The sequence below is a fragment of the Colletotrichum higginsianum genome, chromosome 10 (assembly GCF_001672515.1).
Source record: "Colletotrichum higginsianum IMI 349063 chromosome 10, whole genome shotgun sequence".
In the NCBI taxonomy this organism is placed as follows: domain Eukaryota; kingdom Fungi; phylum Ascomycota; class Sordariomycetes; order Glomerellales; family Glomerellaceae; genus Colletotrichum; species Colletotrichum higginsianum.
In genome coordinates, this window is record NC_030962.1 from 2,725,594 (window position 1) to 2,742,921 (window position 17,328).

Here is a 17,328-nt window from a genome sequence, read left to right on the forward strand (position 1 = left end):
ATGTCCCCTCGGACAATACCACATTCCCTTTTTCCATATTCCCCGTTTCACACCCGCCCACCCGCCCACTCACCCGCCAGATGGACTAATGTAGCTCGGTTAGAAAACGACAATGGGGTTTTTTTTGAGTCGGATTGCGCGGAGCCGGACCCGCTCAGGGTCATGGGTTGAGATACATAGCACCGAGTAATGACGGCGATCTGGGATGCGACGCCGCTTGTGATGGAACTCGTCTGGGTAGGTAGTAGACGTCTGACCTTCATTGGACCCAACTACCGAGCTGGCTGGCTAGGTATATCGTATCCCGCGGATTGTCAACCATGTTGCATCTGAGTCGGGATGGTCATTGCCGGGGTGTCAATTATGCTTTTTTGAACATATTGCCATCGACATACGATTCTCCATTATCCACGCCCTGGATCACTCCTGACATGTCCGCTCCGGCCATAGCAGATCATGCTACGTAGTCCGGCGGTGAGGTTACAGTTGATGGACTCTGGAGCAAGCGGCAGGGCGAGGCGCATTCTAGACCCCTCATCCCAGGTAAACGTTAGGCGAGAACTTCAAGTTGATGTTGTGCTGCGTAACTGACTAAAGACTCTGCAGACGGCTTGGCTGCCGGTAGCACGTATGCGGATATATGATATCCGAGTGCGAGCCTCGGCATGTCGTTATTGAATCCGCCGAGAACCCTCCGTAGGAACACGGCTACTTTGGACGCGCTCTATCACGACTCACTGGTCTATGACACGCCTGTGCGCAAAGGGACACTTTGAAATACATAACTCATGCTCGCGCCAGAGGTGAATGAGCCATCTTGACACATGTCCCAACAAGGACCGCTTTAAAAACACCATCTTGCACCCGTCACCCCATCATCATACACACACACACACTCTCTCTCTCTCTCTTTCTCTCTCCCGCTCTCTCTCTCCATCTAGATCTACCTCACCCTTCACCATACCCTACCTCACCTCGTCTCACATCAGCTCATCATGACCCCAGAACCCATTGCCGTAATCGGCAGCGCCTGCCGCTTCCCAGGCGACCTGACTACCCCCTCCAAGCTATGGGACTTTCTCGCCAAACCCCACGATCTCCAGTCCGAGGTCCCCAAAGACCGCTTCAACATTGACGCCTTCCACCACCCCGACGGCAGCCACCACGGGCGCACCAACGCGCGGCACGGCTACTTCCTCTCAGATATCAAGACCTTTGACGCGCAGTTCTTCAACATCCAGGCCGGCGAGGCCGAGAGCATGGACCCGCAGCAGCGCCAGCTGCTCGAGGCCACATATGAGGCGCTGTGTGCCTCCGGGCAAACGCTCGCGGGGCTGAAGGGGTCTGATACGGCGGTCTACGTGGGCATCATGACGCACGACTTCGAGCTGACCAAGGTTGGGGATCTGGATGCGATCCCGACGTATCTGGCGACGGGGGCGGCCACGAGCATCGCGAGTAACCGGTTGAGTTACTTTTTTGACTGGCATGGGCCGAGTGTATGTGTTTTTTCTGTTTTCTGTTCTTGTTGTGTTGGGAGAGGGGAGAAGGGACGAGGTAGAGATATCACGGTTGGTGTGTGCGGTGCTGACCGGATACGCAGATGACGATCGATACGGCGTGTAGCTCGTCGCTTGTTGCGGTCCATCATGCCGTCCAGCAGCTGCGCAGCGGCACAAGCAAAGTTGCCGTTGCGGCGGGTGCGAATCTGATGCTGTCACCATGTAAGTCCCCCCCCCCCCACAGATATACATATCTTGTATTTTCGACGTCCACCGCGACCAGCACAGCTAACGGGGGGGTTTATGCAGTAAACTTCATTACAGAAAGCAAGCTGTCCATGCTCTCACCGACAGGGCGGTCACGCATGTGGGATGCTGGGGCGGACGGGTATGCAAGAGGAGTGAGTTAATCTGGTCGATTCTGTTTTTCTTTCTTTCTTTGTTCCGGAAAGAATAACATGGCTGGAGTGACTGACTGACTAACACATGATAATCTTCACAGGAGGGCATAGCATGCGTCGTCCTCAAAACCCTCTCCCAGGCTCTCGCCGACGGCGACACCATCGATTGTCTGATCCGCGAGACGGGCGTCGGCCAGGACGGCCGGACCACGGGCATCACCATGCCGAGCAGCAAGGCGCAGGCGGCGCTGATCCGCGCAACGTATGCCCGGGCTGGGCTGGATCCCAGCAAGCCCGATGGGCGGCCGCAGTTCTTCGAGGCGCATGGTATGTATCGATGAATCCCCTCCTCCTCCTAGACCTCCGTCGTCTTCACATTTTCAGTACACATACACCAAAAACATACTGACTGAACACTAAAACAGGAACCGGAACACCGGCAGGCGACCCTCAAGAGGCCGAGGCCATATCGACCGCCTTCTTCCCCAACACGACGGACGACACTGATAAGCAAGACCTGTATGTGGGCTCCATTAAGACGGTGGTCGGCCACACAGAGGGCACGGCTGGCATTGCAGGCCTGCTCAAGTGCAGCCTGGCTGTGCAGAATGGTGTCGTGCCGCCGAACCTGCTGCTCGAGAAGCTCAACCCGCGCGTTGAACCGTTCTGTGAGCATCTGCGTGTGCCCAAGGAGGCGACGCCGTGGCCGGCTGTTGCGGAGGGGCAGCCGAGGAGGGCGAGCGTGAACTCTTTCGGTGAGCCTTTCTTTTGTTATCTTACCACTCCTTTGATGATGTGATGGTGTGGTATGGAGATGATATGCTAAACAAACAACAGGCTTCGGAGGCACAAACGCCCACGCCATCATCGAGGAGTACATCCCCGCCACACCCCCCTCGACTCCCACCGACAGCACCACCACCTCGGTCAATGTCCTGCCGCTGGTCTTCTCAGCCCGGACGAAACGCTCCCTCAAGGCCAACATGGAGAGCATCCTGTCCCACATCAAGACGACCCCGGATATCAACCTGACAGACCTGGCATGGACGCTCCTCCAGAAACGCTCCGTCCTGCCCCTGCGCCACGTCATCGCAGCCAGCAGCAGCGTCGAGTCTCTCAGCAAGACGCTGGAAGCCGTCATCAAGAAGGACGACGAACTGGGGCTGGAATACGCCCCCAGAAGCACCACCGACGCAGCCCGCATCCTCGGCGTCTTCACGGGCCAGGGCGCGCAGTGGCCCGCCATGCTGAAGCAGCTGGTCGTGCGCGTCCCGTTCGTGGCGGCCATCGTCGACGAGCTGGACACGGCCCTGCAGACGCTTCCCGAGCAGTACAGGCCCGGCTGGACGCTCAAGGAGCAGTTGCTCCTAGAGGGCGACGCGTCCAACGTGCGCCTGGCCGCGTACTCGCAGCCCCTCTGCGCCGCCGTCCAGATCGTCCTGGTCAGGTTGCTGTCCGCAGCCGGTGTCAAGTTCGAAGCCATTGTCGGCCACAGCTCCGGCGAGATCGGCTGCGCGTTCGCGGCCGGGTTCATCAGCGCCCGCCAGGCCATCCGTGTTGCGTACCTGCGTGGGTTTGCGTCGCGCCACGCTGCCTCGCCCACCGCGGTCGGGGAGCAGCAGCAGCAGGTGGTTGGTGGCATGTTGGCGGCGGGTATATCCCTTGAGGATGCGCGGGAACTCGTCGAGCTGGAGTCGTTCGCAGGCCGTGTGTGCATCGCGGCGTGCAACTCCCCCGACAGCGTCACCCTCTCGGGCGACATGGACGCCCTGGAAGAGATGGCCGAGATTCTCCAGGACGAGTCCAAGTTCGCGCGTCTGCTCCGCGTCGACAAGGCCTACCACTCCCACCACATGTTGCCATGCTCGGACCCGTACGTGACCGCCCTCAACGACTGCGGTTGTGCGGTAGCCGACGGGCCGGACACCGGGACCGGCTCCGGGACCGATACGGCCGGCGCCGGCGCCGGCGTCAAGTGGTACTCCTCCGTGCACGAGGGCAAGACCATGACCAAGGCCGACGTCACGCCGCAGTACTGGCGGGATAACCTCGTCTCGCCCGTGCTCTTCCGCCAAGCGCTGGAGCAGGCCGGGTTGGAGAACACGCTCGACGCCGCCGTGGAGGTCGGCCCGCACCCGACGCTCCAAGCGCCCGCGACAAAGACGCTGGCTACTGTTGTTGCTGCTGCTGCTACAACGGACGAGATGCCGTATACCGGGTGTCTGCGGCGCGGCGAGGACGACGTGGCCGCGTTCTCTGCGGCCCTGGGGTACATCTGGGAGCGGTTTGGTGCGCTGAACGCCATCAACGCCACCGCGTTTGTGACGGCGACGGCGCAACCCACGTCGTCGCCTGTGACTGACATCTCCAAGAGCCTCCCCGCTTACGCCTGGGACCACTCGCGCGTTTACTGGTCTGAATCCCGCGCGGCCAAGGCAGCGCTACACGGCCCTCGCCCGCACCTCATGCTCGGCACGCTGCTGCCCAGCAGCACGGCCACGACCCTCCAGTGGCGGAACTTCATCCGGCCGAGAGACCACGAGTGGATGCAGGGACACGAGCTCCAGGGCCAGGCAGTGTTCCCGGCCGCAGGGTACGCCGTCATGGCGATGGAGGCGGCGTTGTATGTTGCTGCTTCTGCTGCTGCATCGACGGGAGAGAGGAAGAACAACATCGGCGTGCAGTTGGTTGAGTTGCTGGACTTGAGCATCGACAAGGCGGTTACGTTTGATGACGCGGATAGCATGGCGGAGCTGACGCTTACTGCGAGCGTCACGTCCTCCGATGATGCCCACATCGAGCTGGACTTCGGCATCGCCTCGTGCCTGTCCCGCGAGTCGACGCTGTCCCGGTCTGCCCAGGGCCGGATCATCGTCACCCTCGGAGACGAGCCCGTGTCGCTCCCCGGCCCGGGCCCGGCCCCGCCGCACGCCAACCCGGTCGACATCAAGCTGTTCTACAAGGAGCTCGACAGCATCGGGTACGACTACAGCAACAACTACCGCTGCGTGTACAGCATGTCGCGGAGCACGTCGCGGGCCTCGGGCCACCTGGCACACCCGCGGCTGCTGGACGGTTCCTCCTCCTCCTCCAACCCCATCGTCCTGCACCCGGCGAACCTCGACCTGGCCTTCCAGACCGTCATGGGCGCGTACTCGTCCCCCGGCGACAAGAGGCTGCGGTCCCTGTACGTCCCGACGCGGGTCGGGCGCATCGCGCTGGTGCCGGCCGTGTGCGCAAGCTCGCTGGACTCGCTCGAAGGGGTGCGGTACAACGCCGTCAACACCTACGACGGCGGCGACTACCTCTCGGGCGACATCGAGGTGTTCGACAAGGAGACCAACGCGGTGCTGTACAGCGTGGAGGACATGCACCTCAAGCCGCTGACGCCGCCGTCCGCGTCCCAGGACCACAGGCCCTTTACCAAGACCGTCTGGGGCCCGCTGAACCCGGACAAGATCCTTGATATCGAACGGTTGTGGGCCACGGAGCAGGACAAGGAGGTCATCCCGATCATCGAGCGGGCCGTGTACTACTTCGTCCGCCAGTTCTTGGCCGAGCTGACGGAGGAAGACCGGAAGAATGCCAGCGTGGGCAACCAGCGGTACATCTACTGGCACGAGCACGTTCTCAAGATTGCCAGAAACGGGAAGCATTTGTTCTACAAGCCCGAGTGGGAGGAGGACACGGAGGAAAGCATCGACAAGCTGCTGCAGGAGTAAGTGTCACCCATACCAGAACCGCCACCAGCACGAGCATCTGTACACCATCACCCAGCAATCCAGCAACAACACACATCGATACATTGATAGATATAACTTACTAACACGCGGATATCATAGGCACTGGTACCACCCTCATCTGCGGCTGGCCAAGCTGGTCAGTGAAAACAGCCTCTTGACCATCCGCGAGAACAAGAACCCGTTCATCTGGATGAACGAGAACGGCCTCTTGACCGAGTTCTACACGAGCTACCTGACCAGCGGCCCGACGTGGGAGTACGGGCAGCATCTGATCAGCCAGATTGCCCACCGCTTCCAGAACATGGACATCCTAGAAATCGGTACGTCTTCTCCTCTCTAAAGCCCCTCTCTATAACACCATATCACCATTGTTTCTTTCTTTCTTGTCTTTCACAAGCATGATAACTAACACCACATCCTACCACCAAAAGGCGGTGGTACCGGCTCCGCAACAGCCTCCATCCTCGCGATCCCGGAGCTCGGCTTCAACAGCTACACCTTCACCGACATCTCGGCCGCCTTCTTCGAAAAGGCCAAGGAGAACTTCGCCCCCTTCCTCGATCGCATGGACTTCCGCAAGCTGGACATCACCAAGCCGCCCGCGGAGCAGGGGTTCAAGACCCACGCGTACGATATGATCATCGCGAGCTCCGTGCTGCACGCCACGCCCAACCTGACCGAGACCATGGCCAACGCCCGCACGCTGCTGAAGCCCGGCGGGCACGTGGTGATTTGCGAGGCCACGAACAAGGACCACATGCGTGTCGGGTATCTCTTTGGGCTGTTCGCGGACTGGTGGGCGGGCATCGACGAGGGCCGCACGCTGGACCCCTTCGCCACCCGCGAGGAATGGGATGCCATTTTCAAGAAGACGGGCTTCTCGGGCATCGACAGCGTCACCACCGACCGCGAGAGCCACATCTTCCCCAACACCCTCCTCAGCACGCACGCCGTCTCGCCCGAGCAGCTGCGCCTCGACGAACCCCTTTCCGCGCCGGCCAAGCCGCAACTCCCACAGCTCGTCATCGTGGGTGGTGGTGCCGGCGAGGCATCCGCCCCGATCCTGGACAAGATCCGCGAGCTGCTACCGGGCCGCGACCCGCTCGTCGTGTCCGGCTTGGTCGAGTTGGCGGCGGCCGAGGTGCAGCCCAAGGCGACGTACGTGGTCCTCTCCGAGGTCGACAGCCCCGTGTTTGACGACCTCACCGAGGAGAAGCTTGCTGCTGTCAAGAAGCTCTTCTTCGGCTCGAACGCCGGCGGGGTCCTCTGGCTGACGGAGGACGCCTGGGTCTCGAACCCGCGCCAGGCGATGGGGATCGGCATGCTGCGGTCCGTCCGGCTGGAGAACCCGGACGTTGCGTTCCAGTCCCTGGACGTGGACCGGCTCGAGGACCTGGACGCCCGGTTCCTGGTCGAGCAGATCCTGCGCCTGGAGGAGGGCACGCCGGAGAACACGGTCTGGACGCTTGAGCCGGAGATCTGCGTCGTGGACGGCCGGCCCCACGTGCCGCGCATCAAGCAGGACACGGCGCGGAACAACCGGCTCAACTCCGTCCGCCGCCCGATACTTGACGAGGTCGACGTCGGCGCCGTCCCCGTGGCGCTGCGGCCGCAGAGCACGTCAACCTCCTCCCCGGTCCTGGTCACGGCGCATACCTCCCGACCCCCGCTGGGTGTAGCACCGGACGCAGCCAAGCAGACGGTCCGGGTGCACCACGCCACGGTCAAGGCCATCCGCGTGCTCGGGCTGGGATACTTCCACATCGTCACCGGCACGACCCCGGCCGACGGCGCCGTGCTGGCCCTGGCGGAGGTCAACGCGTCCATCGTCAGCGTGCCGGTCAAGCACACGTTCCCCGTCAAGGACACCTCCGTAAACACCCTGTTGTCTGCGGTTGCAAACCTGATCGCGCAGGGGCTGGTCGACACGCCGCCGGGTTCGTCGGCACTGGTGTACGAGCCGCCGAGGTTCTGCGTGGATGCCATTCAGCAAGTCGCCGAGACAAGGAGAGTGCGTGTGCACGTCGCCACCGCGGATGCGTCGTCGGCGGCTTCCCGGGGGAGTGTCATTGTCCTCCATCCCCGCGATACGGACAAGGCGCTGAAGCAGAAGATCCCGGGCGGCATTGCGGCCCTGTACGATCTGTCCTCCGACAAGCATGCCGCGTCTCTCGGCCCTCGACTTGCCCGGATAACGGGTTGCTACGCCGCACGGGATTCAAGCTACATCTCCCGCCCAGAAGCAGCCGCCGTCGTCTACTCGGACGAAGCCCTGGAGGCAAGCCAGCTGCAGCTCGTCACCGAATCCATATCATCCACCACCACCCCAGCTTTGGACGCGGACAGCATCGCCTCTTGCCGCGTCACCAAGCCCGCCGACGCGCTTCACGACGCTCTGGATGCGATAGTCGACTGGCAGGCCGAGCCCAAGGTCCCCGCGCGCGTCAGCCCCGTGGACGTCGGCACGCTCTTCGTCAAGAACAAGACGTACCTCCTCGTCGGTCTTTCGCAGTCCATGGGGCGTTCGATCGCCACGTGGATCGTCAGGCATGGCGGACGGCATGTTGTGCTGTCTAGCCGGAATCCCGAGACGCCCGAGGCTGGATGGCTCGAGGATATCGAGAGGTTGGGCGGGAAGATTACCGTGCTCGCCATGTAAGTGCCCTCCCCCCTTACCCCATGGTATCGTCCATGCTTGTGAGGGAATATCATCTGACAAAAATACAACCAAAAATAGGGACGCATCCAACTCACAATCCGTCGACGCCGGCCTCGCCACTCTTCGCGACGTCCACAACCTGCCGCCGGTGGGTGGTGTGGCGTACGGCCCGCTGGTGCTCAAGGACGCGCTGCTCAACAACATGGACTTGGCGACCATGGACATGGTGCTCAAGTCCAAGGTCCCCGGCGCCAAGATCTTCCACGACCGCTTCTGCGATCCGAACAAGGACCCGCTCGACTTCTTCGTCATGTTCTCGAGTGCCGCGCTGTTCGGCGGCAACCCGGGCCAGACGAACTACACTGCTGCCAACGCGTATCTGCAGGCGCTTGGGCAGTACAGGCGAAGCAAGGGTCTCGCTGTAAGTGGTTTTCCTTTTTCTTCTTCTTCTTTTTTTCTGCAAAAGAACTATACTTGGTAAATGTAGATGTACGCAGGCTGACAACCTTCTGTGACAAAACCAGGCCTCTACCATCCACATCGGCGCCGTGATGGGCATCGGCTACCTTACCCGCAACAGCCGCGAAGCCGAATTCCAAGAAAAGTCCGATGTCGACACCCTCGGCGAGGCCGAGTTCCTGGCCCTGTTCGCCGAGGCCGTCGTGTCCGGCCGCCGGGTTGATGGCGTCGACGGCGTGCACGCCAAGAGGGTCATCGACATGTCCGAGACGGAGATTGCCAGCGGTATTCCCGCGCTGGAGTCGCGCCACAAGGAGACGATCAAGTTCTACCATGACCCGAGATTCGGGAACCTGAAGACGCCGGAGACCAGGGGCGATGCCGCCGATGCGGGCGGCGGCAAGATAAGTATCAAGGAGATGCTGGCAACGGCGACGACCATGGAGCAGGTTCGGGCGGCCATTAGTGGTAAGTCTTGCTTGCTTGTCTTTGACGGTTTGGCATATGATGTGGAATATGGTGCATACCTAAGTTGGAGGAGCTATGGCTGACTGTGTGCAATGATACAACAGAGAGCCTCTCTGACAAGATGCGCGGCGTGCTTCACATCCCGCCGGAAGAAAGCGTCAACGCGGCTGCTCCCCTTCTGGACCAGGGCATCGACTCGCTCGGCGCCATCACCGTCGCCTCATGGTACGCAACAACACTTCCCACCCCCGATAACACACTTCCTCTAATAGTATAACAGGTTCTCCAAACAACTTTTAGTCGAAATCCCCATCCTGCGCGTCCTGTCGGGCGCCTCAATCGACGACCTGGCAGCCGAAGGCGCCTCTCGGCTCTCCCCCACCGCCATCCCCCTGGTCGCCGACGCACAAGTCTCCCAGGACTCTTCCACCGCCAGCTTGTCTGATAACTCCTCCTCCGACGACGGGGGCGCCTCAACCCCGCTGTCCACCCCGGACGAAGCCGAGAAGCGCGTCGACGGCGTGGTGCGCAAGGCCCCCATGTCGCTGATCCAGCAGTACTCCTACACGCGTCAGGCCTCCCTCCCCGACGTCACAATCTCCCACAACACCATCGGAGTCATGATGGAAGGCAGTCTTAGCACCGACAAGCTCGCACAGGCTGTGACGGCGGCCATCAACCGCCACGAAACCTTGCGGACAGCCTTCCGCCTCTCGGAGCCGGGATCGGAATCGGAATCCGGCCCCACCCCGCAGCTGCACGTCCTCTCTGCCCCGACCTGGGGTCTCCGCGCCGTCTCCGTATCATCCCGTGCCGAGGCAGAAGCCGAGCTGGCCAAGCTGCAGAAGGAGCCCTACGATCTGGAGAGCGGCGAGACCTTCAAAATCGCCGTCTTCACCTGGTCGCCCACGTCCCACCTCCTCGTGCTCGCCTACCACCGCCTGGCCGGCGACGGCTCCACCACCGAAAACCTCGTCGCCGAGCTCTCCCAGCTCTACTCCGGCGCCGTTCTCCCCCCTGCACCGCAGTACACCGACTTCGCCGTCAAACAACGCACCCTCCTCTCCTCGGGGGCCATGGACGCGTCCATCGCGTACTGGACGTCTCTCTACACGCCGCTCCCCGCGCCGCTTCCCTTACTCCCCCTGCCCGGTGCCCAGAGCGCCGCCGCCGCCCGTGGCCCCGTGAGCTGGGACCAGCACACCGCCATGTCCCGCTTGTCTGCCGTGCTTGCGTTCAGGATCAAGGAGCGCACCAAGAAGCTGCGCACGACGCCCATGACGTTCTACCTCGCCGCGTACGCCGCGTTGCTCTCGGATCTTTCCAAGCAGGAGCGGGTGTCGGTTGGTTTGGCTGACACGAACCGCTCGTCCGTGGCCGACCTCTCTACCATGGGCTACTTTGCCAACCTGCTGCCCTTGCGCCTCACATCCTCCTCCGATACATTCACGACCACCATCGAATCGACCAAGGAGGCGGTGCGGCAGGCCATGTCGCACTCCATCGTGCCGCACGACTTGATCTCTTCCCGTCTGGGACTCGATGAGGTCTCGCCAAAGGACATGACTCACGCGCCGCTCTTCCAGGCCGTCTTCGATTACCGCCAGGGGGCTGCCGAGTCCGGCGCCATCGGGGGTGCGAGTATCGTCGAGGTGTTGGCGAGCCGGGAGCGCACGCCGTATGATGTTGTGTTGGAGATGAGTGATGATCCGACAAAGGATCCTCTTGTTACCGTCAAGTTGCAGAGCAGCGTGTATAGCGAGGGGGATGCGGAGGTGTTCCTTGGGAGGTATGTTGATTTGTTGACGGGGTTGAGCAAGGGGGAGACCGTGTAACCTGTTCTTGAGTATGTAGTAGTATTGACATAATACGTTTAAGACTTAATTTGACTACTTCATCTGGTTACTTGCTTTCTTTAGCAAATGCTACTGATATTGGGTGTATTATGTTACAAAGAAAACATGAATGACATAGCTGTATATTTACTAATCATGCATCGGGGCCGATGTCGTGAGATGACTGAGCAGCATGCTCTTATTATTGAAGTAATTTAATGCTAAATCGTTGATGATCAAGGTCTATCTGGTACCTCCTAAAGAAACGCCAGCCAGTTCTGTCTGTCGCAGAAGCCGTTGACACGGGATCCCGTGAGGTCCAACAGCCGAAGCACATCTCAGGCAGGAATTACTCCACAAGTAGGGCAGTAAGTCTAAAGGCATGCGCAGGTAATATCTTTAGAAACCCGAAACCAAACATTTATATCAAAAATGTAACAGGGGTAAGAAAGGGCACAGTTAGGGAAAGTGATCTCTTGACTGTGAAATCCATGGCTGATATTATCATAGCATTGGCTGATGATGCTACCTAGAATGATGCGAAAGATTTAAGATTGAAGTAGCTGTTTTTGGAGAGGGATGCAGTTCAATTCTTTGGTGCAAAGAGTATCTAGCTAAAACTAAAAATGGCACATAACACATTAGACGGTTAGTTATGTGCTCCTGCTGTCTAGTAATTGCAGTGTTAGAATCTGCAGTGGTAGGATCAGAGGGACCGATTAACAATATGTTACAAGGATTAACGTCGGGCACCCACTTTTCGCCCACCCCCCCATTTCGCCCACCCATAAATGAGGCTATCCCCATCATAACCACCAAGTTCAATTAACTATTGACTTCGTCTAGATGCCACCACAATACAGCTTTCAGCTTCACTAGGTAAATCAGACTCGCTGGATTCATCCGTGATACCCTCTTTTTCGCCAGCCTCAATTTGAGCCTTCTGGATGTCCTTGATATTGGCGAACTTGGTGTTTGGGTCGATCTGGACTGTCCTTCTTTTCCTTGCTGCATTATTGGTGACTTGGGCCTGCAGGAGCTCAAGATTATGCTGGGCAGTTGCCAGCTTATAGGACTGCTCGCTGAAGCCTTTTTTCACCTTTATGAAAAGGAGGCGTTGAGTACTAGCATCATTATCCAGCTCTGTGAATAGCTTCAACTGGCCAGCCAGATCCTTCATCTTCCTTGGCGTCGACCATGCCACTGCAGACGATACAGAAGCCCATCCTTCAGCTCCCCTGCCTTCCTTGACTTCCTCCTTGCCTCCAGACTGCCCTTTGCAGGTCTGATGAGATGATGCTGATGGTGTTGGTGTTGATGGGAGCAGCAGACGACTCATAAGGGGCTTTGCCATAGAAACAGGCCATAGTCCAGTCCATTTCCACCCACTTTTAATGTTCTGGATCGTCATCCCTGCCAGGGCAGCCTTATAATAACAGCCTAGGAAGTTCCTCTTGCCTACAACAGTAGAGTCATTCCAATGACTAAGGTATCCAAGCTCCTTCCTATAGGCTGCCTTTAATGGGCCAAAGACTGACTGATCAAGTGGCTGGAGGACATGGGAGGTATGTGGTGGTAAGAACAATAGATGGATGTTGTTTATATAGCAGAGCCACATAAAGTCCGTCGTTGTATGGCTCCCATGCCCATCCAAGACCAGCAGTCTAACCTCCTCCTTGCCCTGAGGGACAGTCTGAGGGATGAAGACCTTCTGCAGCCATTCAACTGCAGTGGCATCTGTTGTCCATCCATTCTCTGTTGCTGTAAACTGCCAGCCTTCATAAGGGCCAAGATCCAAAGGAAACCACTGCTGCTGGACTGTTATACCCTTATATATAATGAGGGGATGCAGTCTGTGGCCCAGGGCAGAGATGCATTCAATAATAGATACCCATGCCCTTGATCCAGGCTGTTTCTTGCGAACAGACTTCGTCTCAGACATGCCCAGCACCAGCCCATTAGATCCTTGCCCCTCAAGGATACCAGTCTCATCCATGTTGTATCTGTTGGCTGGTTTAATGCTGATGATCTCTGGCATGGCGAGATGCTTGAACCAGTCCCTGATGACCTCAGTAGATGCCCCATTAACACGTCTAGAATCGATAGGGCGACTTCTCTGGACCTTGACTGAAGGATTCCTATTCAGAAAGGCTGTTATCCAACCTTTCCCTATAGGCTCTGTATCCCCCATAGCATGGAGGATCCTCTCTGCGAATAGCTTCACTTGCAGATGGGTTGGAGCAACACCAAGGGCATGCTGAATGCGAATCCATTCAGCCAACTTAGCCTCCTGACCTATAGAGAGTCTCTGATGGTCAGCAAAGGCAAGTTGCCTTGGTTGGCAGCCCTTGATGCGACTGCGAAGTGTTGAACGTGGCACACCCCATTCGATTGATGCTTTCCGGAGGGACTGCCCATTGGCGACTGCTTCCAAGGCCTGATTGACCTCATACTCGGTATATGCGCTCATAAGGGCAAGAAAAAGGTATGCTGAAAAAATGAAGCCATTCGGATAAAAACTGTAAATGTTGTGATGGTTAGAAAAAGGAGGAGGTTGGAGGTTAGGTGTGCTGATGAGGGATTTATGGGTGGGCGAAATGGGGGGGTGGGCGAAAAGTGGGTGCCCGACGTTACTGGTCAGCATTGTTGTTCACAAAAGCAATTCCGTTTTTTATGTGCTGTAAGCTGCCTACGTAGATTTCTTACTTACAGTACGCGAGCCTTTTACAATCCAGATAGTAGAAAGCAGTTGCAAGAAAACCTGGGCAGAGACCAGGCAGTTTTCTATTAACGCGTGTGACTGATATTTGCTCAGACTACATCGACAAACCTATTTTCTTCTTTCCTTTATTGGCTTTCTTTTGGGGAGCAGTAGTAGGCCATGGACCCTCAGGTTTCTCCTTCGGGGGAATTTTAAAATCCCATTTATCCACGGCCTGCTCATTGGCAACCGCTATCGCCGGCTCGGGTGTAACACAGGTTCCTAAAGGCTCTGAGCCAGCTACCGAAGGTGCCGCTTGCGTCGAATGTCCTGAAACAACTTCAGACTTCCCTGGTTCCGTCAAGGTCGTGCTTTCATCAGGATCAACTTCTCCCAAGGCATCTATCAAGAAGACTTTAGTACCCTGGAAGCAAATGCGTGAAATTGACAGAGCGCGCGGTCTTACCTGACTCTACTCCCATGTTATGTCTGCTGAGAAGTCTCAACGTCTGAAGTCCAACCTCAAGAACCTCCTGTCTCTCAAGACATTGCGCGCGCTCCTCTATTAGTTCTTGGCTTTCCGCTGCAAGATGTTTGACTTGATCATCGGTCATTTCATAGACGATGTTGGGAGTAAATAGATCTGGCAGGAACTGAATCAAACAGGTCTCAATGGCCAAAACGCTTACATCATCGATGAACCTCTTCAACGCAACCTGCACAAATATAAGCATGGAGAAATAGCTCGCACGGAAGATATGTGTACCTACCTTGTAATAAGCTTCCATGTAGTCGATGGCGTTCTCGCAGGCATAGACTTCCATGTCCACTTCCGTTTGGTCCAGTAAATGCGTCAGAATCGTTGTTGGCATCACGAAAAACTCTTTGTTTTCGTAATCAAGTCCAAACAAGTCCTTTAGGGCGTTCTCCATTTTCACTCGGCGCCTAGCAGCTTGTGCTTTTTGCACGTTATCGGTCAAGTAGTGGTTGAAAGTTATTGGATGGCCGTCGGTGTGTGGTTTGACCAACTCGCTCATCTTTTTGTCAAGTCCAGTCTCGAGACTGTCCAAAGTCTTGCCGACAAAGCGCATGAGCAATTCGCTTGTTTCGGCGTTGGCTACGTAGGTAAGAATGGTGCGCGTTTCATGTCGTACTGCTTGCAGAACAGCGTCCTTTGCTTTTGTTGCAAGTTGCCACCAAGGACGGCACTGTTGAGCGAACAATTCGCTGATGATCATCGGGTTGTATGTGCCTGGGAGCTCGCAACCTCTGCTACGCCTCATGAGGGCATTCACCTCCTCAATGTATGCGAGCCGGCTTAGCTCCTTTGCACCGGTAAGACCATCCTGAAAAGCATGCTTCGCGATGACTCTGCTCCGACCATTCTTGTCCATGTCCGCCGCAAAAGCCGTCAACGTGTTTTGCACGACCGCTCGTAGACGCCTCCTGTATCCATCTTCCTCGAGCGCGCTCCCAAAGAAAGCATGGCTGTAGTTTCCGTCTGCTGCAGCTTTCATCAAGGTCGAAAACTCCTGACTCGTTCTCAGCAGGTACTGGCGCTGTTCCTTGATAGTTTTCCGTGATGGACCGATCTGCTTCAGTCTCTGGCGACAGTCCTCAAGGTTGCTTTCAATATCGAGCAACAGGCTTGGGAGCTGAAGCAGGATTTGGTTCTTCAACACATTGCTCAGCCGGGGTTTCAGTGACTTGATCCCAAGAATTCGAGGGGCAATAGATGCCCAGATCCCAGAGCTGAAGAAGGCCTCCTCCGCATTATCGCGATCTTCCGCCGAGGCATCTCTCATCTGAAAATTGCGATTTTTCAGGACGTGCCAACCGAGCCGAAACTTCACGTCCTCATTTTGGACCAGTTTAAGGTATGCTGCCTCACTGTCCGATCCAGCGTCCAAGGTGTCCGGCTTGGTGACTAGACCCAACGTGCGGATTCCTCGGGGATCAATCTTGCGGGCGAGCTCGGTGACCTCCTGAAGTGCAAAGTCGCTCTTCGCCGACACGACAGCCAGGATGATGCTTCTTGGTCTCGCCATGTATCTGCACACCATTTCCCTGACGATTGTAGCATCTTCGAGAGACTGGTCCTGATTGCCGGCCCTGAAGAGTCCTGGAAGGTCGACCATCGTGAGATGAGGCTGAGAGGGTCCGCGTATCTCAATGTGGAGGATGTCAGTGGTGAAGACCTTTCTGTCCGACAATCCCATCATAGATTTCGCATCCTCGACGACTTGGCCAAGGAAGTGTCTGTTGATGTCAACCTGAGGTCTGAACTTGGAGATCTGCTCAACCTCCGCTGCAGTTCTTTCGGGCGCAGGTATGATTGAAATCCTGATTCCCGCGTCGGCGTCCCGACGAAGGACCAGTTCTGTCGCGAAACGTGTGCAGAGGTTGTCTTTGGCGGGAAAAGACATGCCCGAAATGGCCTCTAACACCGAGCTCTTTCCGGCAGACTGCTCGCCGCAGACAATAATCTCCGGCAAGTCAACATATCTGCTGATGCCTTGAGAGCGCAGCTTGTCGATGTTGTCGAGCAGGTCGCGATGCTCTTCCGATTCTAACAAAATGGGGTACATGCTGTTGGGTGGCACAACCGCGGATGTGAATAGTTTTCTGATTCGTCGTTGGAGCTTGAAAGATTCAGGGCTATCCTTTTATCGACTTAGACATTGGAATGAGTTGAAGTGATGAATCTACATAAATCTGATAAGAAGCCCATAACCGGCTCAGGAACACCTGAGCTCATTGAGTGGTTTGCTTGTTTCGTCAGTCCGATTCTTGCAGGGTGGTACATCTCTCGGCGGCTGACAAGAAACGTCGGGCTTGAACAACTCCTGACACATAAGGCAGAAAGCCTGACGGCACGCCGGTCAACAGGGCAAGCCTGGCGGGACAAGTCCTTCTCTGCTGGCCAATTCAGAACATCGGCAAGGCCACTGCAGGCAACAGCTCATGATTGATGTTGTGTGACCTCTTGAGTACTACACCACCCCATGAGGCGTCTTGACTATGCTTGCTTCTGCGTATTGTCCTGTGAGCGAGACCTATCTAAGCAAGACTGTGAGTGTGCCAGGGCTGAAGTGCATTGCAGCGTCCCACTTTTCCTACCCACTACGAATGCGTTGCGGTACATGCGGAACCGAATCAGCCCAATAAGGAGGATGCTCAGTAGAGCCCAGTCTAACCCATAAGAAACCCGCTTGGTTTCACGAATTCGTCGGTGGCTTTGAGACGCGGGAAAGTACAGGAAAACACTTGGAGACGCCAGCTGGGTTGTCGTGCCCGTGAGTGCTGTGTTGTGTGTTAAGCGAACATCGAGAATTTCAACCAGCTAGCCACAAAGCCTGACCTTGAATTGTAGGTATATAACTCTGTGCCTCTTCTAACATTTTGCAATCTCTGAATCGTCGAAAAACTTAGCAGAAGGGCGGTAGGCTTTGAGTTAGGAAGTCTCTCTGGAGCAGTACATTGCCTGCATCGATAGATCGAAGAAGCCTCTCCCTACTTGGCAGCGTACGTAGCTAGTTCCCAAGCGCGCAATGTATCAA

The 17,328-nt window shown here is 57.0% G+C and overlaps 2 protein-coding genes across 2 annotated transcripts; one reads left to right on the top strand and one right to left on the bottom strand.

Moving 5' to 3' along the window:
* Window positions 1-995: 995 nt before the first annotated feature.
* CH63R_14283 (Beta-ketoacyl synthase domain-containing protein) lies at window positions 996-11,067 on the top strand (the record flags this gene model as incomplete). Its single annotated transcript, XM_018309257.1, has 11 exons — window positions 996-1,499; window positions 1,604-1,903; window positions 2,005-2,230; window positions 2,329-2,658; window positions 2,741-5,621; window positions 5,746-5,966; window positions 6,078-8,301; window positions 8,384-8,726; window positions 8,830-9,232; window positions 9,337-9,457; window positions 9,513-11,067. The coding sequence occupies 11 exons, from the start codon at window positions 996-998 to the stop codon at window positions 11,065-11,067; spliced, it is 9,108 nt and encodes a 3,035-aa protein (XP_018151575.1).
* A 2,816-nt stretch (window positions 11,068-13,883) lies between these two features.
* On the bottom strand, window positions 13,884-16,356 carry CH63R_14284 (Dynamin family protein; the record flags this gene model as incomplete). The annotated part of the gene is made up of 3 exons (XM_018309258.1): window positions 13,884-14,119; window positions 14,235-14,484; window positions 14,539-16,356. 3 exons carry the CDS (start codon window positions 16,354-16,356, stop codon window positions 13,884-13,886), a joined length of 2,304 nt encoding a protein of 767 aa, XP_018151576.1.
* Between the last annotated feature and the right edge of the window lie 972 nt (window positions 16,357-17,328).